We start from the raw sequence: 26,248 nt of genomic DNA on the forward strand, positions 1-26,248 counted from the left end.
CTTCACAATAGGAATATATCTCATTTGTTAGTTTGAATGCTAAAAAAAAAATCAAATCAAACTGAGTTGTTTGTTTGTCGGCACGGTCTTACAACAAGGTTTGCAGAAGCGTGCACGTGTGTGTGCGCATCTTTGAGCATAGCCCTATTCGTGTCTCTGCTGATCCATGCAAGCCCATGTGTTGTTGTATTTCAGGTGTTTGCCATCTCACGTTTCCTTCAGAGGACAACAATAGCTTTACACAAATGAGTTATTGCATTGTTTATCTGCAGAGACATCCACAGCTAGTTTGCATTCGTTCGAGCTTCTGGCTTTGTTCAGGCTGTCGTGATGTAGCTGTCTGGTCTCCCCTCCTCCTGGGTTTTTCTCACATTTGCTCATGTTAAGAAATTAGATTTTTAATCTGAGTCGCTGTCCAAGGGAAGGTGTAGGTTTTTAACAGTGATGATTCACATAATGAAAATTAATCCAATAAATGCCAGAGATATGATGAGTTGAGTGAATTGCATTTAATCAGTCTGATTTCTGAATTGAGGCCAATTTAATGGAACACTCCTGCTGGAGGTGACATTGAAGGTGTAAACTGCTGCTGAGCAACAATAACTGTGCCGGGGGAGTTGAATAAGACTGACGAGTGTATGTCTTGGGCATTTATATATAACATTTGTTATGTCAGCTAACTTAATGAAAATAACTATTAATGTCAGTTACAGAAACACTCAGTAGAGCTTCTGTTTTTCCCCGCTGAGCCTCTTTGCTCTATGGCTATTTTGGGATCCTCATGAACTTTGAAATCAGTTTATCAGAAGCAATTGTTGTGAAGTAATTGGGATAGCCATAAAACACCATCTAACACCAACTACACCACCAAAAAAAAAAAAAACCCTTTAAAGGACCCATGTGAAGGAATTGTGCTACCTTCAGTAGGAACTTGTTTCTATGGGAAGTCTTGAACATTATCTCAGAGCTTTCAGCAAATTTCCTCAAGAGGGTAGTGGTTTATACAGAGGAGGAGCGTGAACAACTCTGGATATTACTCGTGTAGCCCAGCGTCATCAAACAGTTTAATTTCTGAGCTTTAATTTCTGACCTTAATGTGAGCAAGGTGCCACTATCTATTAATTAGAAAAGTACTAAACGTGTTGCCTCCTGTCTTTTCACTTTGATTTATTCTTGCCCGCCAGAAAGCTCTAAAAGCCAGCAGTCACGTTCAGAGTATCTACGCGAAGCCACGACCACCGTGTCCCCCCCATCTTACCTGCAGGGATGTCCCTGGTTGTGACCACCCTGGTGGCTAGTCAGCTTCACCATGGGACCATGCCTCATAGTGTCCCTTTTTAGACAATATACAAATATTAGATGGTTAACGGGTCTCAACGTGTATTTCATGAGGTCCAAATCTCGAGCTGCGTTTCCTGCTTGTGCTGTAGCGATGTAACACTGACAGGTTAGCATTCTTGTGTGGACCGGTCTGCGGTAACAGCACCTTACTTTACAACCACAAATCTGTCAAATGATAGACATTTTTCTATCATCAAATGATAGATATCATGGTATCGCATAGCTCTTGGCTACATCAGACAAAAACCTTGCTGGAAAATCTGTTTGGGCCTGACAGCTAATATTTTTGAGCAATTTATGAATACTGTAGTTTTACACTATCCTGGAGGAAGTAGTCTGTAATAGCTGGGTGTTTTGGTTTAGTTTTTCCATTTGATTCTTTCTACAAGCCTGTAAGCTAAGAAGAATGGAGGACAGATGAATATCACAAGGACGAGGAAGGACGAAGCACATAAAACAACCTGTTACCGTGGCATCACCCCGGCGCTACAACTAATGAGCTCAATCACCCTGGAGGCTGCCGAGCCAGAACTTTTATCATAAATCTAAACATATTTAGCCTTTTGATCCATTTAATTCCTATTCATTTCAATGCACACATCCGATTGAATTTCTTTTTGCAATTTTTTCCCCCTATTTCGCCACTTCAATCCTTTTCTGCTTGCTCTTGACATTTGGCACGTTTAAGAGGATCAGCTTTTGGACACGTGTGTTATTCTTCCTCTGCGATGAGGAGGTGCTGTGTGAGCTCTTCTGTGCGTTGCATCTGGTGTTGCAGAGCTGAATTCCAGAAGTTTCAGCGAGAAATCCTGTTAGAGGAAGGTCTGAGAGCCGAGAGTCAAACAGAGGGTGCTGCGCAACAAATTCCTGTTTACGATTTCATATTGTATTCAGTGTCATTTTACTAAACCTTTTGGAAAATATAAAGTCTTGAACTTTCTTGAACTTTAGAAAACACTTTGGATACACAACAGAAGACATGTGTTGCACTGACGGTGAACCGTACTAATGATGGCACGGGTGAGGGTCTCAGATGCTGTGATGCATGTGACACTCCAACAGACATTCATCACCCACATAAACTGAATTTAATATTGATGAGAATCTATGGACAGCAGCAGGAATGACATTATTAAAGCCTGGTTGTATTCCTGAGGAGTTCCTGAGTGGCACTAGGAATGAGGACCCTATCAGATAGCGATCCCCTCAACCTACAGGCAACTCTCTCCCTGCGAAGCAAATCCTCGGATACCTCCATGATTGGGGGGAAGGGGCGAGGGCTAATGTGGAATGTTCTGGAGTCTCCCATCATGCACTGCTGGTGAATGAGATAATTTGTGTGGGGGCAGGCGGGGGGATCGTGTGCCACTGCAGTCGAGTTGATCCACAGTGATTGACTGTAATGGTCGCTGTCAGACAGGCTCATGCAATGAGGCTTAGCAGCTGGAGACAAATCAATTTCTCCCAAAGCCCCACTCCCCCAACAGCCCTCCTCCACCCCCCCAACAATCTACCTATTTCAGCTCATCTACCTCTTTTCCTGTCCCTCCGAATCTGACAGCAGCTAATGGCATATCCAGCAGACCATCACTTTTTCTGAGATCCGCTGCATCGTGTTGGACCACACACAGCTGTCAGACATACAGCTGCAGCTAGCTTAGCATCACTCTGAGACTGTGAACAGGCTGAGTCCATGAACTAATGAAATACAACACTATAACTATGTAATTTTAGCACTTTTTGAACGGATGTTATATCTTTATGGTGAGCTGACTGCTACGACCTTTGCACAGGTCCTTTACTCCACTTAATGCAGTATAATTTCGTCTCAGAAATACACGAATGAACACATTTTCCGAAATATGTATGATTTAGTAGAAATTCCCGTTTAGGGATGCACCATGGATCTGAACACATTTCAGAAAAGAAATAGATAAGGATGGAAAGAAAGTTTTCTGGACAGTTTTGCTGTGACATTAACACACGGAACACATGCGACAGAAACATCAGCTTGGTCTAGTTTAGTGTTAATTCCAGTTTCAGCCATTTCTTGACCTCACAAACATGTTTCTCTTCCACAACAATTCAAGCATAACCACATCTTACAGGGGCATGACTACAACACCACAAATTGACCAATCTTTAAAGCATTCTACAGGTTTCCATCAGTGTATTTTGATGCACACTTTTTGAATTGTCGCATTAGAAACGGTTGAGGGAAATTTGAAAAAAAGCATGCAAGGTCTTATGTTCACTTGAGGTGTGTGTTGATTGCTCTTTTTGAAAAGGAATTGTGCAAAATGGGAAATAAAATCCTTCATTTGAAGAAGCTTTTACGTGGGGAATATTTAATGTGTTGTCGTTTACAAAAATATTCTCAAACTTTACCTTCCCTTCCGGACAGCTCTCAACATGCCCAACGACAATTATAACTTGATCAAGCAAAGGTAATTCCTCCAGGGTTTGCCCCGTTATTCCCACACAGATGCCTCTTCTCCTAGCCTATCCCATCCATCCATCCATCCATTTTCTTCCACTTATCCTGTTAAGGGTTCCGGGGGGTGGGGGGTAGAGCCAAAACCAGCAGCCTTCGGGCAAGAGGCGGGATTCACCCTGGACAGGTCGCCAGTCTATCACAGGGCCAACACACATAGACAGACAACCATTCACACTCACATTCACACCTACGGTCAATTTAGAGTATCAATCAGCCTCGTCCCCTCTTGATGTCTTTGGACTATGGGAGGAAGCTGGAGTACACAGAGAGAACCCACACAGGAACAGGGAGAACATGCAGACTCCACACAGAAAGACCTCGAACCTTGAACCTTCTTGCTGTGAGGTGACAGTGCTAACCACTGCACCAGCCTAGCCTATTCTAGAAGGCTGTTCTATTGGCTCCAACCATTTGATGGAAACACTCCTGCTTTACTCCGCAAATCTTGTTCTGTGACATATACTATTCACTTAAAATTTGCTTGACAAGGAAAACGACCAACAGCAATTTGACAGTCCAATCTAAATGAAGCGCCATACTCACTCTATGCCCCGCCCCCTGTATATTTGGTTGGTGTGTGTGTTTGTGTGTCTGGCTAGAAGTTGAATTCTGTCAAACCAAAGTACTACTGAGAAGTGGCTCCTGGATTTTATTATTCAATTTGCGTGGTTATTAGACAGATAGTGAGGTTTTCATTAGTTATGTCAAATTTCTCAGTAAACAGAGAGGGATAATGGTGTCCTGTTACACTGCTACTCTCTTTGTTTATTAGAACGCATTCCGTTGTGCCGGTTTTAGCTGTAGATGAGTACATATTTACCCATAAGCCTCTGGCCTGTGCTTGAGCTTGATGAGCATCAGTTGTTCTTAGTTGTGCTATGTATATCCTGGACCAGGTCCAGAGAGAGGACAGTACGTATCAGAGGACAGTGTATGAGCAGAGGAACAAAGACGGAGGGTAGCACAGGGTGTAGCTATCGGCTAAAAGGCACTTCAGGGTCTGTTTATATCAGGTGATTGCTGTTTTTAAAATCCTTCAAAAAAGCAGCTTTGCATACACATAGTCATTTGTTTATCTAACAGTCTCAAAAATTGTGTGTTTATAGACTTTTTGCACTCAGAGGCAATATTGTCATTGGACAGTTCAATCATTGCTCAGATTATACTTATTTTCTTGCATGTAAATGGTGTTGAGCACATGCAGGCCCTTCTTCAGGTGATGAAAGGGGCTCAAGGGTTAAAACGCGAAGTGTGCTTTTATATTCCACTAGTTCTTCTCATTTACGCTTATCTTGCTGACGGGTGTGTAAATGGCTTTCTGTTGAAGTAGGGTCCTCTGGGGAAACCGTTCCACATAGAGACAGTGACAGGCTGGTAATGTCGCCAGCCAACCCCCCCCCCCCCCCGTCACCCCCATCTCTCCTTTGCCTCCCCTTCCCACCATCCCGCACTGAACCATCCAGACAAACATCTTGATTGTAATTGAATTTTCGGGACGGTGCTGTGTGACGGAGGACAGATTGTGTGAGAGAGAGAGAGAGAGAGAGAGAGACAGAGAGAGACAGAGAGAGACAGAGAGGGAGAGAGAGGACATAGACGGGAGGAAACGAAGGATGAGGATGGAGGAAGATGGAGTGGTGCAAAGGTTAGATCAGTGACAGAGGTTGAGATTGAACAGGATGGAAGAGGAAATAGCATAGTGTTGTGGAGGAAAGTGGATGACAGTGCAAAGCGAGCACACAAGGACGGAGCAGCAAGGGAGCTGCCGGGGATTAGTGTTGTTACTGCATTGAATTTTGAAAGCTCATCATATACTTGCTGTGATGCAGTTACATCGTTGTTCACATACTTGCCTACATCGTTTGTGTGTATCACCCTTTACACACAGGTTTTGTTACCCCGCATAAATCTGCTAACAAAAGCCAATTGTTACCCATTCTCACTGCAGTGGGAGCTTCCTTTCTGTTTTTTTTTTTTCTTGATTTGTTGTCATGTTCGATGTCAGAAACGTAGTCAACACTCGGAAAGAAGTGAAAGGTGTTGCTGAGTTTCGTCTGTTGAACTTCTCTGGCAGAGGAAGAGAGTTGCATGGAGGGTAGTAAAGGTGGTGACTATTTTAACCTCAGAAACTCTTTTGCTCCAGGCTGTTCAACAATCGCAAGGCTGATTGAACAATGTTGGGGTTCTGCTCAAATGCAGGGAGTTTGAGTTTGTGGCCAAGATAACAAAAATGTGTCATGGAAGCTATGGAGGCGACAAGCTCTCATTGTCTCCATGGATATTAGTGCTAGAGCGCCAAAAGAGGGAAGCAAAAGATGGCAATCTGAGTTCGCAAATACACGTATCTGCCTCAGGGTCAGAAAGTTGGAAATTCCCAACCTCCGAGGTAGCCGAATACCCCGAACACTCAGGGTGCAATGGTACAGCAAGCCCACAGTTGAGTTACTATTGCAGTAGTGGGGTCGCGGTTTAGATTTTGTCTCTTTTTGATTTGTTTTGTTCATGAAGAAAAAGAACACACCCCCACATCCCCAACAAGCACAAGCAAAACACAGAGACCCTCACACTGAGCTTAAATGAACGAATTACATCATACACACAACCTCATATTACTACTGTCCCTTCTCGAAAATTACAGTTCTCGTGTGCAAAGTAAACCTTAAGGTGCGCACACAATGGTTTGCAGGGGGTTGGTTTAGTTTTGCCTCCCTACCGAACCAGTATTTGGTTTGTGCTGAAAACATCACAAATAAAACTGCCCTGTGGGCTTTTGATTTAGTAGTTCCAGTAGTACGCAACATTTGTGATGACTAATGACACTCAGTTGAGTAAACTTGTTTTCCTCACACAGGTAATTCTTTTTATGTGGCTAACTTAATGCGAGCAATGTGGCTAACTATGTATCATGCTCAGCATAACTGTAGCTGTTCAAATATGAGTAATACTGATTGTTCAAATATAGATCTCTTGAGCTTGGTTGGTCCTCGTGTTATTTATATGTGTGGTGACTAGATTATTTGTCCGTGCTCTTTATCCTCTCTGGAAGGAGAGGTTTTACACACATCAAGGAGGAGAAAGGACTGATTCAGATTGTGTCATAGCAAAATCGGGAAAAAAGCCTTACACTATCTCAAAGCCACAAAAACTTTATTCGACACTGTTTCGATCAACGGATCCTAATCTGTTCTGTATTCTGTCAGCAGAAACCGAATCAGATTAGTGGCGGCCATGTAGCCTCTTGCCTGTCGTTATAATTGTCAGCTGCCTGAACACACCATTAATTACACCTTTAGGATGTGTATTATTCATGTCTGAAGGACAGTCAGAGCGTAGGATATACTGAGTAACAATAATCACCTTTACATGAACACTATATTGTGTATCAATCAGAATACGACAATATTCTGCAACACACGGGTCAAAACCGGCCAGATTGACTGAGTAGTGTTTATATAATTAGGTTACATTTGCCCCCTGCACTTGAGACAATTAGTTTGTTATTTTGACTGTGATATGTTTGAATTTTTGTTATGAAGAAGTTGAATGAAATTTAAATGAATGCAAGTTGAGCGAGGTTGCAACGAACTGGAAATGGGGCGGCCTCATAGCACGTGCCATTTCCCACATGCCAAGAATAGTTTATTTGGAATATACCAACTAACATGTAAAGGGGAGTATTTCCACAGCTGCGGCACATATAAACACCTTGTTCAGAGTATTTCCACAGCAGGAATATAGACTTTAAATGGAATGTGGTTCTGCATGTAAACATAGTCAATAATAAGTGTTCCAAAGGCCCCAACCATGTTCCGTGTTATGTATTTGTGAATATTCTCAGTCATCCAGGTCTTCTGTGCTCGTACGTTTGACACATCAAGGAGTGTTTTACACCAAACCAATATGAGGTCAAGCTGCAGTCTCACAACGGCATGAAACAAAAAGCTTCTTGTACAGCTCAAAACAATCCTCCTGCCCAGTTCAAGGAAGCTCTTGCTGAACTCTCTCACCTCCTCATTCACACAGCAATGCTCTGTCCAGCATCTTTCCTCCACAGACGTGTTGGTTTACATCCACAGTCATGTTATGAAAAGCTTATCTAGACAATATGGCTTCCTGGAGGACTTAGATTTCATCAGGCGGTGCAGCAGAGAGCGACACAGGCGGGGCCAAGCCTGCGGAGGATGTTCAGGGCATAATTAGCAGTCTGCATATTTGAAGCATGACTTACTGATGCCAAGTTGCTAAGTACAGCACATTATATTATTGGGGGAAATAATGATTGATCCAGCCTTCCTGAGCCTGGCGTCTGACGTCACACATCAGCATCTGATTGTGACTAATTGGATTGTTTGTCGCTATTTTTCACAGCTTTGGGACTCACTGCTTGTATTCGTGACTGCCATCATCTATCAATTACTCACCTGCTGAGGCTGATTTCACAAGCACAGAACAACTCCCTTTGATATTTGCAGACACTCTTTATTTCAGAACCACTCCACTAAACTCTGTGTAAACCTGGTCTCCAGGCAGCTGTTTACACAAATCTCACAACTCCTGTATGTTGACAAACTTGTTAACAAGGGCGTAGGTTTCCATATGCAAACACATGCACACAAACGCCTTGATTCTGAAAAAAAAGGCCTTTTTTATTCATTATGCTCACTGCATCACATATCACGGGAAGTTTTGATTGAATTTGCTGTGATAGTTTAATCTCGATGTAGGATGTAGTTTCTGTGTTAGATTTCTCAAAATAATTTGAACAAACAAATACAGCAAATAAATACATGAGCATAATTTACGTGCAGAATCTCAAAAACGATCAAAGATGCAAGCACGTGGCAGCTTAATAAATATGAACGTTACATATGGAATTGATTCTGCATCAAACAAGCAAAACACAAACGATTCATTTTACAACTGATTTTGTCGATAGATTATTTGGCAACGTCAAGGAAATATGTATCAAAAACAACTTGATATGATATTCACATACTACTGCAAAGACATGTAAATATTGTGAATTTTGATGTATGTCCGCAAAAGTCAATAAATCATATTTATTGTTGTTTTATCATCGTGAATGATAAACAAACAAAAAAATGTAAGGAAAACTACCAGGCCAGTACTCATATATTTTGAAAATAAGCAATATCTGTGTACACCGATGATGTACCTACGTCATCATGCATCCCTAATAACAATATTTTGTTTATGATGTCATTATTATTCAAATGACCCCTGCTTACTTGAAAATACTGTTAAGTAGATCGATTGAATTATTCTTATCGCTATGGGAAACATTCAAGGCTTTACCAGTAGACTCAGATGCAAGTTGATGTCTGCCTCTGAATGCTCTCGTGCTGGATTGTTGGGAAATAATCTGCTCAAATTCTCTTCACATCCTCTCATCTCTTACAAACAGCAGATGCTCTGAATTGCAGCAATGAGAGCTAAAGTTACTCATGTTTGTGTTGATAAGCAACAGATGTGGATCTTGGTTGGAAACCAACTGTATTGATGAGCTGAAAAATGACACAGTTCCTGTTTTTTTTTTTTTTTTTTGAAAGACTGTCATATTTCAGGCATGAGGGGGAAGCACAGATGTGTCAGCTCACGCCTGTTTCTCAGCGTCCTGATCTGTTCATTGAATAGAGCAAATGTAGGGTTATTTGGGGTGAGCTGAGAGCTCTGCTCGCTCAACAAGTGTATAATCGTATCTGTCACTTTGTCTGTTTCGATCTGTTGGTTATTATCTGTCTAGTGTGTCTACTACTATTGCTCAGACATATTTGGCTGCATTAATCCAGTTGTGAAATGTGGGATTTTGAAATGCATCACATTTATATATCTCTCTTTCTCTTTCTCTTTGTCCCTTTGTCCTCTGACAGATTTTATTTAGTCAGCGGTGGAGTGCCCCTAATCATCTGTGGGGTTACAGCAGCCGTCAACATAGACAACTATGGCAGCGGGGAGCAAGCGCCGTAGTAAGTTCCAGATGATGTTAAGCTACAGCATTTGTTGACACCCAAGTCTTTACAGGTTTCTTTTAAATGAACCATTTTACATAAAAAGTGTATTTTGCCTCTCAAACACTCATACGTAGGTTGATTGAGCTCATAAGGATGCTTTTTTCCCTCCTGGATCACTCCTTTGTGACTCCAGAATGCAGAAAGAGCCAGCCACATGTGTTTAGCTCGAAGGTAACGGTGACTGACGGATGCCATCCATCCATTCATTTTCTACCGCTTCTGTTAAGGGTCACGGGGGGGTGGGGGGGTGGAGCCTATCCCAGCAGCCTTCAGGCAAGCGGCGGGGTTCACCCTGGACGAGTCACCAGTCCATTGCAGGGCCAACGCATATAGACAGACAACCATTCACATTCACAGCCACGTTTACAGTCAATTTAGAGTATCAATCAGCCTCGTCCCCAATTGCATGTCTTTGGACTGTGGGAGGAAGCTGGAGTACCAGAGAGAACCCACGCAGGCACAGGGAGAACATGCAGACTCCACACAGAAAGATCCTATTGCCCGAGCCGGGGCTCGAACCAGGAACCTTCTTGCGACAGTGCTAACCACTGCACCACCGTGCCGCCCCGTGACTGACGGATAACAACAGCAAAACTGGCCCAAAACTTCCAAACTCCCACACACGTTATCTGGTATAATCCAAGTCTTCTTTATTGTATGCTCATTAGCCCACAAACATGAATCTGATGAAATGATCTGAGCCGAAAACAAACCAATTTTAAACATTGGTGCATTCATTCAAACCAGCTCACTCACACTGGTGCATGGTAGTGACCAACTGGCTGCAGGAAAGCCTTTTTCCCACTGGCAGAAAAAAACAGCAGGCTTTTTTCTTCCATGGGAACAGCTTTAATTGGCATTCAATCCCTGGTGAAATGACCCTGCTGAAGGCACGGATATCAGCTCGGCTCTGATCGGCATTAATGGGAACACTAAGCCCATGCAAAAGCAGTCATTTGCAACCCTCTTCCAACGCCTCCAATCTCAGACCAACGAGATGTCACTCCACTATCAACAATACAAATGAAGGAATGAAAGCTTCTTGCCTCCTCCTCCACCTTGTATGTGCTGAGTCAGAAAAACAGACAATGAAATGTACATCAGGAACTCTGCCGCTGTCCTCCATGCTGCTTTAACTGTGGCTATCAAGACTGTATGCACGCCCAAGATACTTCACTCCGGTGCTGTTTTGATAACGTCGATGACTTCTTTCCAGTGCAATGACTGCATGTGGGATGTCAAACATGATGCACCTTGGGCAAATACAGAACTCCTCGTCTCCTCACAAGAGAACCAAGATCAGTTGTCCTTTATTAGTGGGAAAGGGTGTTATTTGTTTCTCTCTCAAATCATTGTGATTGTGGATTACAGAGCATACTGCTGGATAAAGGACATGTGGATTATACCGGATGATGTGCTTGAGAGTTTGTAAACAGACGTTTTTGGACAGTTTTGCTTGGTTTTTGTTCCTGCAATTGATGTTAGCCTCCAGTCACTATTAGCTCCTAGCTAAATATATGTAGCGGGCTCTTTCTGCATATGGAGTCACAAAGAAGTGAAGAGGAGGTGAACGAAATGTGTTTGTGAGCTCAAGACATAAATTTTTGGTACCTGAAAGACAGAATACACTTTTTGGGTGCAGTGATACTTGAATGTCAATGTTAAGATGTATGAATACACAGTTAAGTACACAGACATGCACACTTACAATGCTCAGATGAAATGAAAGTTTTGCATGAGCTGAAAGTGTTAGAGGTGAAAGAACAAGAATCATTTAGTAATATAGAATTAAAACATTTAATTTATTAGATGCTGTCTAAAATATAACCAGGATGTTTCTCTCCATATAGATTATTTTACTTTTACATATTTTTATCATCCACCCTCACTCTGTCGTACATTTCTTTGTTGAACAAGCAGTTTATGTGTATTTCGATTGATTGCTCTCATGTCCTAGTTAAATGCGGCACTGACAACATGTTAAATCAAATCATAGAGTTGAATGTTCTACTGATGAAAAACATGCATAAATCTGCTGGTGTCTATGTTTGGTGCAGCTGCTGGATGGCCTGGGAGCCCAGCTTGGGAGCCTTCTTTGGCCCAGTGGCCTTCATCGTCCTGGTGACATGCATCTACTTCCTCTGTACCTTCATGCAGCTGCGGCGCCACCCTGAAAAGAAGTACGAGCTCAAGCAGCTGACAGAGGAGCAGCAGAGGCTGGCTTCCGTCGACATGCCGACGCATTGCCAGCAGGGAGCAGAGCCGGGGGCCATGACTGCCCAGCCCAGCGGGAGCCACTGCCCCGCTGGCTGCCCAGGAGTCCCTATAAATCCCGCGCTGCTGGCCAATGAGCACTCCTTCAAGGCTCAGTTACGCACAGCGGCCTTCACTCTCTTCCTGTTCCTGGCCACCTGGACTTTTGGGGCTCTGGCAGTGACACAGGGCCACTTCCTGGACATGATCTTCAGCTGCCTATATGGTGCCTTCTCTGTCACCCTTGGCCTCTTTATCCTCATCCATCATTGTGCCAAGCGGGATGACGTCTGGCATTGCTGGTGTTCCTGTTGTCCCGGACGACGCGCCAACGCCTGCACGGGTGCCCATGCACCTGCTCAAGCTCGGCCCAAGGTCAACGTGAACGGAGATACCCCGGGACATGGCCACGGTCACAGCCACTGCCACCATGACTCACCATGTCAGGGTAAAGCACTGATGAGCTGCAGTCATAGTAGCTTAGGTCACTGTAAACACGCTGCCCTTCCATCCTCACAAAATCATGTGACGTGTCTAGCACCGGTGACGCCGTGCTGCGCTGCCTTGCATAGCCAGCAGCTGATGGAGGAGGAGCCTGCGGCAACACACGTACTGCTACATGCCGACCCAGAGGGTTACCGCCCAGGGATCCAGTTACACCCCTGCCTGAAGAGTAGTACCAGGACTAAAGGCCGCCATTTCAGCCGCCGGGCCACAGCCGGTGCTTGTGGAGCAGGGAGTGAGAGGGAATACGCCTATCACATCCCCTCCAGTGTGGACGGAGGCAGTGTGCACAGCTCACACACTGATAGCCCCCACAGCACACATGAGCGTCACACCCACATCTGTCCACATCTGGTCCATGAGGGCCACCACGATGGGCATCACACATGCCACGCTGCTGCAGCAACCACACACGAGGCCCTGGCGTGCCATAACCCCTGCCACCGGCACATCTGCTGCACCAAGGCAGACCTCTTCCCCTCGATGTGCCCGGCAGAGGCAGGCGACACAGGCGTCTTCCTGTGCGGCTGCAGCAAAGTGGCTGAGGAGGACCCACTGGCAACACATCACCATCTAGAGATGCACGCCCCGCGCAGACAATCCTACCCCCAGAACCCACCCAATCAGAATGGGATTCTAAAGGGGGGCCTGCATGAAGGCCTCCTGTACACCTCAGACAGCACAGGGAATATACGCACTGGACCCTGGAAGAATGAAACTACTGTGTAGTCTGGGCTGGAACAACAGGGGAGTGCAACACCCTGTCCCGCCAAATTTAAACTCTTGCCTCCCTTTCTAGAATAAAAAAAGAAAAAGAATTGAATGACATTTTAACCATCGGAATCAGTGTGGGATCCTCTTATTTTAATGTCCTCATGTTTGTATGTGTGCTGTTTTACTGTACAGAAATCTGGTTTCACGTAAAACGTTCGGTGAGGAGCGTCCATACACAGAACAGAATCTCTTCCATCAAGAAGAATTTGTAAAATGTGTGTCACAACAGCATACCATCAGATGTAACTGACGGTATTCCCACTGTTCCATAGTACTACAGATCTCTATATATACAAGAAAATGAATGGTTGTATGTATGAATATTTGTGTTAGTGCTCAAAGGCAACACGCTGCAAGATTTTTTTACACTTTGAGTCCATCAAATAGTCAACAATGACAGTGAACCTCCAAGAACTCTTGGCATCCATGTTTTAGACGACTAAACCAGCAATTTTAGACTTCATGGGTGTTTTTGCCAAACAGCTGTGAATATCTAGAGATTTTCTAATTAACATACAAAGATACTGTTGCTTGCTAGAAGACGTGCGGATGCCAGTAAAGACAATTAAAAACAAGAGAAAATGAAGCATCCAGGTTGGTATTGATCGTGCTGTCTGTATGATGTCTTTGTTTCTTTTTTCTGGAGAGAAGTAAAATAACAGCACCATCAAAAGCAACAACTATTGTGAATAGAGAGTTTGTGTCACTGAGTCATCGGATCCAGTGCAGCTTTGTTAACACACAGAGCCAGGTCCTCACAGCGATTTCATTGCCAAATTATTGTGCAGGGTATTTTTTTTTCCTCTCTCTCTTCTAATCAGCTCGCACATTTGAGTCTGTAAAATCTGATTTTTTTTTTGGTGCAGAAAGAATGTGATTATAAAAGACAACAAGCTGCTTAATCTACCTGCCTGCGACCAATATCCTGTTATTTTCCCTTTTGATACAAGATAATAAACAGCCTCCAACTGTGGTTATATCAGGACTTCACCCAAAAAGTGTATTTTGCCTTTCAGGTACCAGCTCACAGATGTTGTTTTTTTTTTTTTTTAAACCCTTTTCCCTTACTACCTTAGAACCCTAGAATGCAGAAAGAGCCAGCCATGTGTATTAACCGTGAAGCTAACAGTAACTTTGAACTAACAATGTCAACCAAACAACAGCACAACAGTATAACCCACAGTATAATCCATGTCTTCTTTATCCAGTTCAGTAATCCACAAAACTTTGATCTGAGCTAAAAACAAACTATAACACTACCAGTTCCATTCATGGTAACGTCAAACTGAACTGAACTTGTTTTTAGCTCAAATCAAGGTGTTTGTGGATTACTTAACACACTGCTGCATAGAGAGGACATGGATTATACCGGACAATGAGATTCAAGAGTTGCGATTTTAGACAGATTTGCTGTAATTAGTTGTAACTTGCCATTAGCTTCAGTATAAACACGGCTGCTTCTTTCTTTATTCTGGAGTAAAGAAGCAGAAACGCAGGAGGAAAAAAAAGAACCATGTTTGCAAGCTCAAGACACCTTGTTGCAAGTACCTGAAAGATAAATTAGATTTCTTGGGTGAAGGATTTCTTGGGTGAAGGATTACTTTAAAGCCACAATATGACACAAGGCAGACTTGAGCAAATGCAACCTTGTTTTATTTGATTTAATTTTCATCTTTCTTGATGAAAACCCAAAGCATGCATGCTCTGTTGTATGTAGCTTGTGTATATGTGCTGTTTTAACATTGTAAAATAACTTCCATCCGTCGGCATTTTATTTGCCTTGACCCAATAAGAATGCTGCAGCTTACCGCGTATCATTTCAGTCAAACATTTCATTTCCCGTCAGTGATCCTAAGGCGCACGCTTGTGTGGGTCGTTTTATTCGGTGTCATGAATCAACACTCAAAAAAGAGGTTGATTTAAAAAGCGCTTGTTTGATTAATGAATGATGATACGCGAGACAAACGCAGTCATGATCTCAAAATTTCAACCGATGCAGCACATATAATCTCACAGCAAACCCTGCTCTTGCAAAAACCACCTCAGCATGCACACACACACCATCTCTTTATCCATCCTGTGCACTCTCTCGTCCGTGTATATAGAAAATGGTTTCTGACGAATTATTTTATATGAAATTTAAGATATTTAAGAATAAAATGAGTCTATATGTAAAGAAAGTTGTATGGAGAAAAAAAAACTGACCTCTTAATGTTAATGCTCAGTATCTGAGTTTAGAAATGTCTGTTTTGTTTTCCAATGCCTTTTTTTTTCTGTTGCAATTTTAGCTGATTTCATAAAGTATGCAGACTCGCCATGTGTTGTGAGACTTATCCTGTCATATCAGAAATAGAAATGCACTACCCATGATATCGTTCGGCCTGCCAGAATTGTCACTTGTTTATTATAGAGATGTTTGTTCAAACAGAAATATTTGAGATATATAAAAAAAAGTAACTTCTGCAGCGAAGAAAAGAGAAATATTCATGTGATACTCCCTTTATTTGGATAACAGGCTTTAAAGATGAAAAACCCTGGTAGACATCAAAGATGATGCATGAATGGAGCTCTGGGGTTATTTCCAGAGTCGGGGACAAAATGGGCCTCAGTTGTGAGTGAAAAAACATTGGTCCACGATTGATCAAACAATATGGGCTCCTTTGAGTCACTTGGATGCTGGCAGTCAGCGGCCCTAGCTTTGTAGTTATTGGAGAGGGATTTGTAACAGTATCACAAGTTATAAGAACACATTTAAAAACAGCCTCTTCCTCTAAACTCACATTAAACCGAGAGAACGTAGGTCTTGGTTAATCGCTGGACAACTTACGTATCGACTGGGGTCTTCGGCGCAGCCTGAGTTTTCAGTGTCTGTGAGATTGTTTGGTATCATAGTTCCACTTTAGACCACCGTCTCTGTATCAGTAGCAGACGTGCTGCCCTCCATGAGCAAGCGAGCTAGCTTAGCTTCGGCTCACCTTGAATATTGACCTGTGGTACTGTGACAAAACCTGAAGCCAGTTTTCACTTTTTTCTACATTGACACTGATTCCAATAAATGTATTTTTTCACCATGCAACAAATGAGAGCATCTCTGGCTTGTGTTTGTGAGTCCGCCACGTGTGCATGAGGAGCAGACCATTTACCTCAACATGGTGAACGTCACCTACGTAGTGCCAGGTTAATGTACGGTGGCTGAGGCGGTTTGGATGAAAGGAACTGCATATCCAAAAGGCTTTGCAGGTCAGAAAACAATGAGCTCACAAATGAAAAACTCAAATACAAAAGCTCAAAGTGAAATGTGTATTCAATAACTAACTGATTACTTTGCAATGTAATTATCATTCTCATATTTAAATCGATAAGCTATTATGAGCCAATCCAGTATCCCATCAGCTATGGGAACAAGGGCCAGTAATTCAGGGGCTCTGGTGTAGCCAGCAGACTTCCAGTCAAAGACTACTTTTTCCAATCCACTGGTCATTGTTTACTGGCCATAAAGCAACTTAAGACATTTGCATGGAGTTAACAGACGACACATATGTGTAGATTGTGTCAGAAGTAGCCAGTTTACATTCTGTTAACAGTTTAAAACAACACAATGGCTTTATTAAACTACAGACATTTACTGACCTTGTATTTTGGCCAGTGCATTCCATCTCTTGCACTCAACACTGCCTTTTACGTGAATGCAACCGAGGCCCACTCATATATGATTGGTCAAAGCTACTCAAACAGAAAAAGAATCCAAACGTCCCCCTGCTATTGTTGTCTGCTAAAATCCATTGTGGTTTTTGTTGTGACTTTTACATTTTTGTTTTCCCATTTATGTCCTAAATGTTATCAGATATGCATTTCATTCGAGCCGTCTCAGCCAGCGTATTGTTGGCTCTCAAAACGCCTTACAACAATGCCAAGGAGCAATTAAAGGTTCAACAACTTTGTCAAAGATACTTCAACAGTCACTAGAGGAAGTGGGAATTGAACCAGTAACATTACAATTACTAGACAGCAGCTATACCTCCTGAGTCATGCCACTCATGTGATGGTGAACACGAGTGAAAGAAAAAGCCTGTTTTGTCCACCCAATTGTTGCTGTGCTGTGTTTATTTTTTCTGACAGTATGATGGAGATGTCTCACGGAGCCACCGCAGGGGAGGCATTCAAATGATAACAGGCTTGACTGCTGCTCTGTGTGTGTGTTTGTGTGTGTGTGTGTGTGTGTGTGTGTGTGTGTGTGGGCCATGCAGACCTTCATACACTCACAGACATAAACATGTGCACCCAAGAAATGAGACGCTGTGTCTTCTGTGCATCACAAATCACAACTCACGATTGACAGGCCATGAAACGCTTGAGCACATTTAATATGCAGCTGGATTTTTTTTCTTCCAAGGCCACACAACCCCCACCCCCACCCCACCCTCCTTCTCCTTCCAACCATCAGATTATTCATCTAACTGAAAGCCATGTGAAATGTCAGACCCCATCTCTTCTTTTCTGTTCTGCTAAGACCCCCGAGTGAACAGGCGCGGCATCCATGAAAGGTGAGTCATGGAAGTTAGTATCTTTCCAAAAACGGGCTTTTCTGTGCTTTGAATGACTTGCAGTGTTGATTATAAAGATTGAACTAAATCATAATCACTTGTGTTTTCACTTCCAGTCTCAATGAGTTAAGACACTTCATACATGCACACAAACTTTTTTTCTCAACAATTTTGTTCACAAACGTGTTGAAATCCATGTTGGTGAGCACTGACAGGATTATTGCACAAGTGAGTCTTGGATTGGAGCTGTTATCTCCACAATAAACAGACACTAAAATGTGTATTTTTATTAAAAAAAACAAAACCGTTTGAACAGTGATTTCACAGTCGGTGGCTGGATATCGGCAGGATATGGAACATACTGTTGCACACGCTCAGTGGGTCACATGCCTGGTGAGGATGCAGGGCGAGCTACTACTGGGATGTTTGTAGCCTGCAGGATTTGTGTCCAGCTTCTTACAGCGTGGCGGAGTGCACCATCATGCTGCAAAACAAGGTGGCGGGGGACGAATGATGCGACAGCGAACCTCAGGATCTGTTCACGGAATCTGTGCTTTCTAATTACCATCAATTATATGCACCTGTGTTTGTAACTCACACCTGCCGATCGTGAAGCACCCTGCTCCCATTGTTGACATCTGCAAACTGGCATCATCTATGCTGCCTGTACCATCTGCCTGGCCTTAAACTGGGATTTATCCTTCAAAACAAAACAAAAACATTTGTCTGAAGAACAAAAGGCAAAACAAAATGCAACCGAAGGAGAGTTTGTCTTCTCAAGCCCGCAGCAAGGTCAACACCCCATGTGACACAATGAGCGGTCAGATCAACTTCCCTGAGACGGTTCCTGACAGTTTGGCACAGCAGTCCTGGTCTGGGTGGTTCCATGTGGCCTGTGGTCGTGAAGCCGGTTGGATGTACTATAGAACTGGAGACGGCTTGTAGGAGTGAAAACCGTTCAATCAAAGAGCTTGTGGACTTGGCTGCGGTCAGCAAGCGAGTCGCACGCTCCCTCTAAACCTGTGATTTTGGAGGCGTGGCGTCCTGTGGATTGATTTTCTTGGCAAAAGTTGAATGCTCACAAACAGATTTTAACACATCTACAAATGTATTTTGTGAGAATGACGTCTTTTATGTGTGCATGTAAGAAGTCTCGGATCTTTCAATTGAATTTGTGAATAATAAGAGTCAAGTCAATTTTATTTATATAGTGCCAAATCACAACAAAAGTTATCTCATGACTCTTTACAAGTAGAGCAGGTCTAGTACCACACTCCTTCAATGAATTTACACCCAACAATTCTCCATCAGCAAGCACATCCTGCAACAGTGACGAAAACCTTCCTTTTAACAGGCAGGAACGTCGAGCAGATCCAGGCTCAATGGGTACGGCCTTCTGCTTTGACCGGTTGGTGGGAAAGAGAGCAGGAGAGCGGGGCAGAGACAAAGACGGATAATGAAGGAAGACAGATATGCAGAAGGAAAGAGTGGGACAGAGAGAAAGAGAGAGAGAAAGGAAGAGACTGATGGACAGACAGGGACCTAAGCAGGTGGAGCTATGGGTAGTAGCTTGAGCCTCTTCAGGTCTGCAGCCTCCTCCAGCAGCACCCGGGATCTGGGATGAGGGGAGCCCGAAGGCTCTGGAGAAGAATACGAGTTAGTAATACGTATGAGTATGATTTATGTATGACAAATATAGGAGGACAGAGAGGAGTAGAGAGAAGCCCAGTGCACCATGGGAGATCCCCCGGCAGTCTGAACCTATAGCAGCATATCTAAGGGCCAGCCTAAGCAGCCTTAACTATAAGCCTGATCAAAAAGGAAGGTCTTAAGTCTGCTCTTAAAGTAACTTAAAGAAACTGGGAGACGGTTCCACAGGAGGGGAGCCTGATAGCTGAAGGCTCTGGCTCCCAGTCTACTTTTAGAAACTCTAGGAACCACCAGTAACCCCGCATCCTGGGAGAGAAGGGTTCCAGCTGGATAATAGGGGACTAGGAGCTCCAAGGAACATCCAAGTTTTTATCTCCTTTAGACAGGCCTCCAGTTTAGTCGGCTGATTTATTTCATGTGGATGCATTGATAAGTACAGCTGTGTATCGTCAGCATAACAGTGAAAATTAATTGAGTGTTTCCTCATTATGTGACAGAGAGGAAGCAGATAAAGGGTGAAGAGGATTGATCCAAGCACAGAGCCTTGTGGAACACCATAAGTGACTGCAGAGGTTTCCCAGGGTTTATCATTAGGAAAACAGAAGTTTATGTCTTTGCTGAACTTATATAATATAATATAATATATAATATATAGACGCTGTTTTAATATAATTACCGGGGTCGTCTTTGAACTAATAAGGTTTTTTCTTAGTAAAGCAGATGATTTCTCACCATGTGTGAGTTTAGACCTGGCATTTGGCAAATGTAGAAATCGGCACTGCACGGCATCTGTTTCATGAAAAATTAATTTGGTTTTAGCAACACAGATGTGTGTTTATGATACAATTAACTGTGCTTTAATTTGCCATTGTATTAAACAGGTTTGTAAATGTGAGTGTGAGCTTAGAGGGGGGAGAACACAATGAGAGCTCATGAGTAATCAGATGTGGAATAACAAAGCAGAAATTCACACATACACACACTCTGAACTGAGTTTACTGAGGGTTTCATATACTGTACTTAGGATTGAGTGCCTGATTTTGAAGTCTCTTTGTGGGCCAATCTCTTGAGACTTGTAAAATCTGCCTTCGTCTGTCCTTGGAAGAGAGGAGGCATGTTTCTTCAAGTACTGCATGTAAATGGATTATGTTTTTCTTTAATGTCGACATATGAATGCTTTTGTTTAAAGTAATCACAAATCTCCCATGTTTTATAGGCCATGTTATCCTGGCTGTACGCCTTTGGCTCTCTCTCTCTCTCTCTCTCTCTCTCTTTTTTCTCTCTCTCTCTCTCTTTTGACTCCTAACATATTTAGCAATTCTCTCTCCTCTCCAATAACAAAAGCTCGCTCCTCTAGCCTTGGCAGACAAGACTTGTGATAGAAGGCTGTGATCGTCATGCTAATGCCGTCCTTGACTTAAAGAACATGCTCGCGACTGGCAGGGTGGGAGAGTGAGGCAGAGCTAGACGGGGAGAGAGGGAGAGGGGGGATTTGGGTGGATAGTTGGAGGCTTAAGGGGGTGAGAGGAACACAGAGGGTAAGGTAGGGAGATCAAAGAGGTAGAGTAGACAGAAAGAGGTGGGCAAAACTTCTTATTAGATAATATCATTGCTGGGCTCCCTGGAAGCCACATTTCTCATGGAGAGTGTGTATTCAAGTGTCTCTGTGAGCGTGTGTGTGACTGAATGTGTGTTTATGCCTACTGCAGCAGAGGACAGGAACCAAATACAGGTGCTAGTCCTTCAGTCGCAGGTTTTTACACATAAATGTACTCATCTTTTGCCCTTGAAAACAGGTCTGTGATGTCGAAGAAGATTTTGTCTTGCTGATGTCATGAAGGTTGAGTCAGACTGATCTTGGAAAGCTAAAGGGAAACGTCACTGGTTTTTACTTATCAAAGCCTGTTGTCAGGTTCTAGTATAGGCAGTGGAAGTCGTGTTACAGATGCTATGTTACTACAGTTCAGTCTGGAGTAAATCACCTTTAACAGACTACCTAGCAAGTATCTTTGAGGAAATAGCTTTGTTGAGCAGGTATGAGCATACTGCTTAAGAGGTAGCCAGTAGTATCAGGACTGCACTGATGTGTAAAAGATGCTGGTGTGAATTTACAGTGGAAAATGAATAACCAGAGAACATGTGAACTAAGTGTTGACGGTTTTTTATCCCCCTGACTGCATGGTTGTATACAGAGAACTGCATACAGTATTGGAGGCAGGGCTTTGTTCAGTCCTACAAACGTTACTCGGCAGCTGACAGTGCCTGACCTGTCCCAGCTGCTACCCTGCACATGTGCACAAAGTCTGAATGGACGGCGCTCAACAGGATGTCCACCAACTTGGCCATCTTGGGAAGCGAATTTGTTGAAAATAGTGTTTAATCATTTATTAGTCAGCACTAACAGCTGGTTGTGAAAGACGAACTCTAGAGTGAAATAAAGATGACTTTATCTGCAGTTCAAACATCATATGCTAGCCATTGGCTAGGGCCCAGGGGTCAATCAGACGCTGTTTTACATATATCAACATGGCGGACCTATGCATATGCAACTGGGATAGTTCAGGCACTGACACTGATGCATGGAGCCAACAGCAAAAGTTCTGCTTGCAGGTTAACACTAGTGAACATGCCGCATGGGCCGCACAAGAGATTAGAGGTGGAGCTCTGGTTTTACCCTCTGTTAACACAAACGAGGCTGAAATGATTTGATCTTACAGCTCTTTTGGGTTTTCAAAATGTTGTCTGGTCAAACTGCGATTGTTAAGTTATTTCAACGGGGGGCTTCGACAACATATGTCCGTAGGAAAATACAGTGCATCATGTGATGGATAAAATAGATGTAATTATGCAGTTTATCCACGACTGACTGTGTTAACACCTCACCCCACCTTTGATATACACGCTAGTGAGTGGCGATGCAGTCACCATGGTGTAGTTATGTGCCTTTTCTTTGTGCATCCACAAAAACACCTCCGAAGACTCACATCCTCCCACTAAATGCCTGTAATGAAAAAAAAAACAGAACTCTGTTACCAAGCTCAACCCCATTCTGCTATTTCACTGTGTCTTTTCTGTCTGTGATGTGACGTTGCTTCTCATTGTTGAAAAAAGCTACAAGCCTTTGTCGTCTTGGTGAGTGACACGTCTGATTATTCCCTTTAACTTGTTTTGTCATGGCAGCCAGTGGCCCCTGCTGCGCTGCAACACTTCTTTATACCTTTGTGAGTGTTGTGATGCACACAAGTGGATATTACTGTGCTGTCTAACTCAAAGCTGTGTGTTTGTGTGTGTGTATGTGTGTGTGTGTGAGTGTGAGTGTGAGTGTGTGTGAGTGTGTGTGTGTTGTAGAGAGCCAACAGCTGCCAATCTGTGTTGTTCTGTGTGTTTGACAGTCCTCCACCGTGTCTCCCCTCCCTCCCCCGCAGCCCCTCTTTGTTATTTATAGCTTCCTCTAATGGTGACGCAACACCGAACTGGAAGGGAGCAAAGACTCATGTGATGGTTTTAATGCAACAATCCAGTGGATTATAGGGGCCTAAGAGGCTGCTACTGCAGTCTGTAACATCAAGGCTTGAATATGACAGCCAGGCAGACCCCCCCCCCCCCTTTCAGTAGAGAGAGTAAGACAGCTAGAGATGGCATGTAGGGCAAAGGACCAGGCTGAAGAACTGAAGATGGAAAGGAGATTTGTAGTTGTCGCTGATATAATTGAACAATTCCATTTGTGGGAAAAACAAGGTGGTGATCTTGATACTGGGATGAGAAGCAGCAAGTATGAAACACCGTGTCTGTCTACGGTTTTATTCACTGTCATCTCTCCGCTGCCAGTCGTTGAATGAAATGCCAGGAATTCTAAAAAGCTTTATAGTCATAAATTGTATGAGTGGTGGAAGATGTACTGCACAGAGGACGAGGTTGGGTGTGTGTGTGTGTGTGTGTGTGTGTGTGTGTTGGGGACTCGTGACCTCACTATTTTAAAATGTGCTCACAGCTTCATTTGACACTCCAGATTTCCTAACTAAGAATTCGTAGCACCAACTGTCTGCTCCAGAAAGTCAGTCTGTCATCACTTTCATCTGTTTTCACCCGATGAGCTCTGGGAAGCTCAGATTGCTCTCTTGGCTCCTTTTTTTCCCTTCTTTTTCTTTTTTTTTAAACAACGTTCATTTTCACAAATGTGCTCTTGACTCTTAACGGCTTTGAGCATATGACCAAATGTGCAAATGTGAATATTCAATGGGACACAAATCAAATCCTCCCTGAAAATAAATGCAGCGAATCCTACCGAGGAAGCACCGCAAACACCACCATCATTCGCCCTCAATTGTCAACAAACCAAACAGATTTAAACGTCTGATTGCCAGGTTGTCTGCTCGCTATACAGGAATGCCATCTAGTGGTCAGAACACGTTACTTGAAGGACACTGCATCTGCAGAGGTGGACATGCGGGTTGATGCATGAGCTGTGGTCTTACTTGTGGTCTCCAGGGATTTCTTTAAGCTCATCAAAGACCAGAGGACAGAACTGCAAATGTCGGACTGTAGAAAACAGATTATGTGAGTTCAGGTCAGTCAAGTTAATTCTTCCACATGTTTGGAAGTATAATTACAACATTTTACTTTTGGGTATAAAATAGTGTTTTGCAGAAACACTGAAGTATTGATTGCAGGTAATTTGCCCAAGCATAAAATTTGATTCGGCCCCAAAATTATAAAAAAAATAGGATCATTTAAAAAATATATACTTTAGATCCCTGTCTACTTTGTACGGGATTGTAATTTTTGAGAAGTGAAAAAGGCTTTCTAAATACAAAGGGTCACTAGTAGTTTTTTTTTTCATATTTGGGGGCCTGGAGCCTGTCCTAGCTGACATTGGACAAGGGACAGGGTTCACCCTGGACGTGTCGCCAGTCCGTCGCAATTAGGGGCTCAGTGTCTTGCTCAAGGACACTTCAACATGGTCACTGGGGGAAGTGAGGATCAAACCAGCGACTCTTCAGTTGCTGGACAGCTAGTCTGCCTCTGAGCCATGCCTCCCCTTGCCAAAGTTACTCATTCTTTTAAAATACACCCATGAACATACACACCTGTCAAGACACACAGACAGGCAGTTGTACAGATGAAACAAAAAGCTTAGTGTAGCTTTAATATTGTCCACAAATGTTTTTTTGATGTTTCTCAAAGTTACTTTTTGAGTGTTTTTAAAGTTTTGGGAACTGCGTCATCACCTCTCTCAGCGACTGACTCCAACTCAGAAGATGAGAGGTTCCACGCCTTGCATTTAAACAACACGTTGTGCTCGCGGCCCACCATCATGTATCGGTTTTGGCCCTCCGAGGCTAAAAGTTTGGTTGGTCCTTCTCTCTCTCGGAGCTTGTTTGTTAATTAAGTGTGAACAATGAAAGACCCTCAAACAAAAGAAATAACTGCACACATACACTCCATAATGTGGAGCCTGCAGGCTACATCCTTAAATGTTGGTCTTGGTGCAGCACATCAGGTGCTACTGCAGCTCTTTTAGCTGCTCTCCTCACAGACATTATACTTCTACATTGTTTTGTCTGCAAGGCCTGATGAGTATGCAGTTTTCCCTCTCAACTTTTACACCCCGATGCTTCTTCACCCTCACACATAAACAGATGCACCCACAAACACGCATTCATTTGTGATCCAGATGAGTGTATACACACGCACACACACTGAATGCTGTATACATACAGATGAGTTTGCCAAGTACTTTGAAGAATATATCAGAATCATAAAGCATCCAGTAACTCAATTCTACAAGGACGTTACAGCAGACATATTTTTCCTGATCTTATACACACACACTGGTGTTTTCGCTTTTGCACGATGGAAAAGCATCTGTTACAATATTAATGTATGAATCAGAGGAGTGACAACTTTTTCCCTTTGTGGAGAAAAACTCAAACTACATGTTTTTGACAATAACAAGCATATGTTACGTTGTTCAAATCCTTATTGTCTGTTTACCACTTTCCCTGCTACCTCTTCCTTTTTGTCTCACTTGTGCTGTCCTGCCTTGTGCAGCCAGATCAAATTATCCAAAAAACTATTAAAAGGGATTCTACATATTCAAAAAGCACCGTCACCTAAAAAAAAAAAGAAAACAGCTTAAACATTGATTTACACAGTATTTTTATGAACAGGGACCAAATTGCAGTGTTCAAACTTGAAACTTTGAGCCTCGTGTGATGGAATGGGACATTCCAGTTGTGTCGGCTGCAGTGTTTCAGACAACATGATCATTGCTTTACCACATGCTCACCCCCCCCCCCCCCCCAAACCGGTTCATTGTCAGTCTCTAGAATAGAGCTGCAGAAGTAATCCTTGCCATCCTCAGGTGGTAATTATGGTACTCATGACAATAGTCAGGAAAACAAATCCCCCATGTTCCTATTTTAACCCAAACCAGGACCCAAATTAGCAAACCAATGTTTTTTTTTTGGTCCTATACATACACAGACTTAAACCACAGCACTGTGTCTTCACCCAGCCTGCCATTTTGAGAGCTGAGTTCTTTGACTGTGTTATGTTGGCTCTTTAACCATCTCTTAGTCACTTCCTGTTTTATTTTGATGGGTTTGTGACTTGGAATCCTATTTTGTTCCACTTCCTGACTGTTTATTATG

General features: G+C 43.1%; 1 protein-coding gene across 2 annotated transcripts in view; it reads left to right on the forward strand.

Moving 5' to 3' along the window:
* Positions 1-16,494, forward strand: part of adgra1b (adhesion G protein-coupled receptor A1b) — a 185,236-nt gene extending 168,742 nt beyond the window's left edge. The window contains exons 18-20 of one of the 2 annotated variants that reach the window (XM_086180610.1): positions 9,730-9,825; positions 11,928-12,571; positions 12,662-16,494. In XM_086180610.1, the coding sequence (XP_086036736.1) occupies positions 9,730-9,825; positions 11,928-12,571; positions 12,662-13,356 (1,435 nt within the window). In that variant the 3' untranslated portion in view covers positions 13,357-16,494. Of the gene's footprint in view, positions 1-9,729; positions 9,826-11,927 lie in introns of both variants that reach the window. The other variant, XM_086180609.1, reaches the window with a different exon arrangement.
* The last annotated feature ends 9,754 nt before the right edge of the window (positions 16,495-26,248 follow it).

This window comes from Aulostomus chinensis, chromosome 16 (genome assembly GCF_037954235.1).
Source record: "Aulostomus chinensis isolate RoL2024-O1b breed Wild chromosome 16, RoL_Achi_v1.0, whole genome shotgun sequence".
Classification (NCBI taxonomy): domain Eukaryota; kingdom Metazoa; phylum Chordata; class Actinopteri; order Syngnathiformes; family Aulostomidae; genus Aulostomus; species Aulostomus chinensis.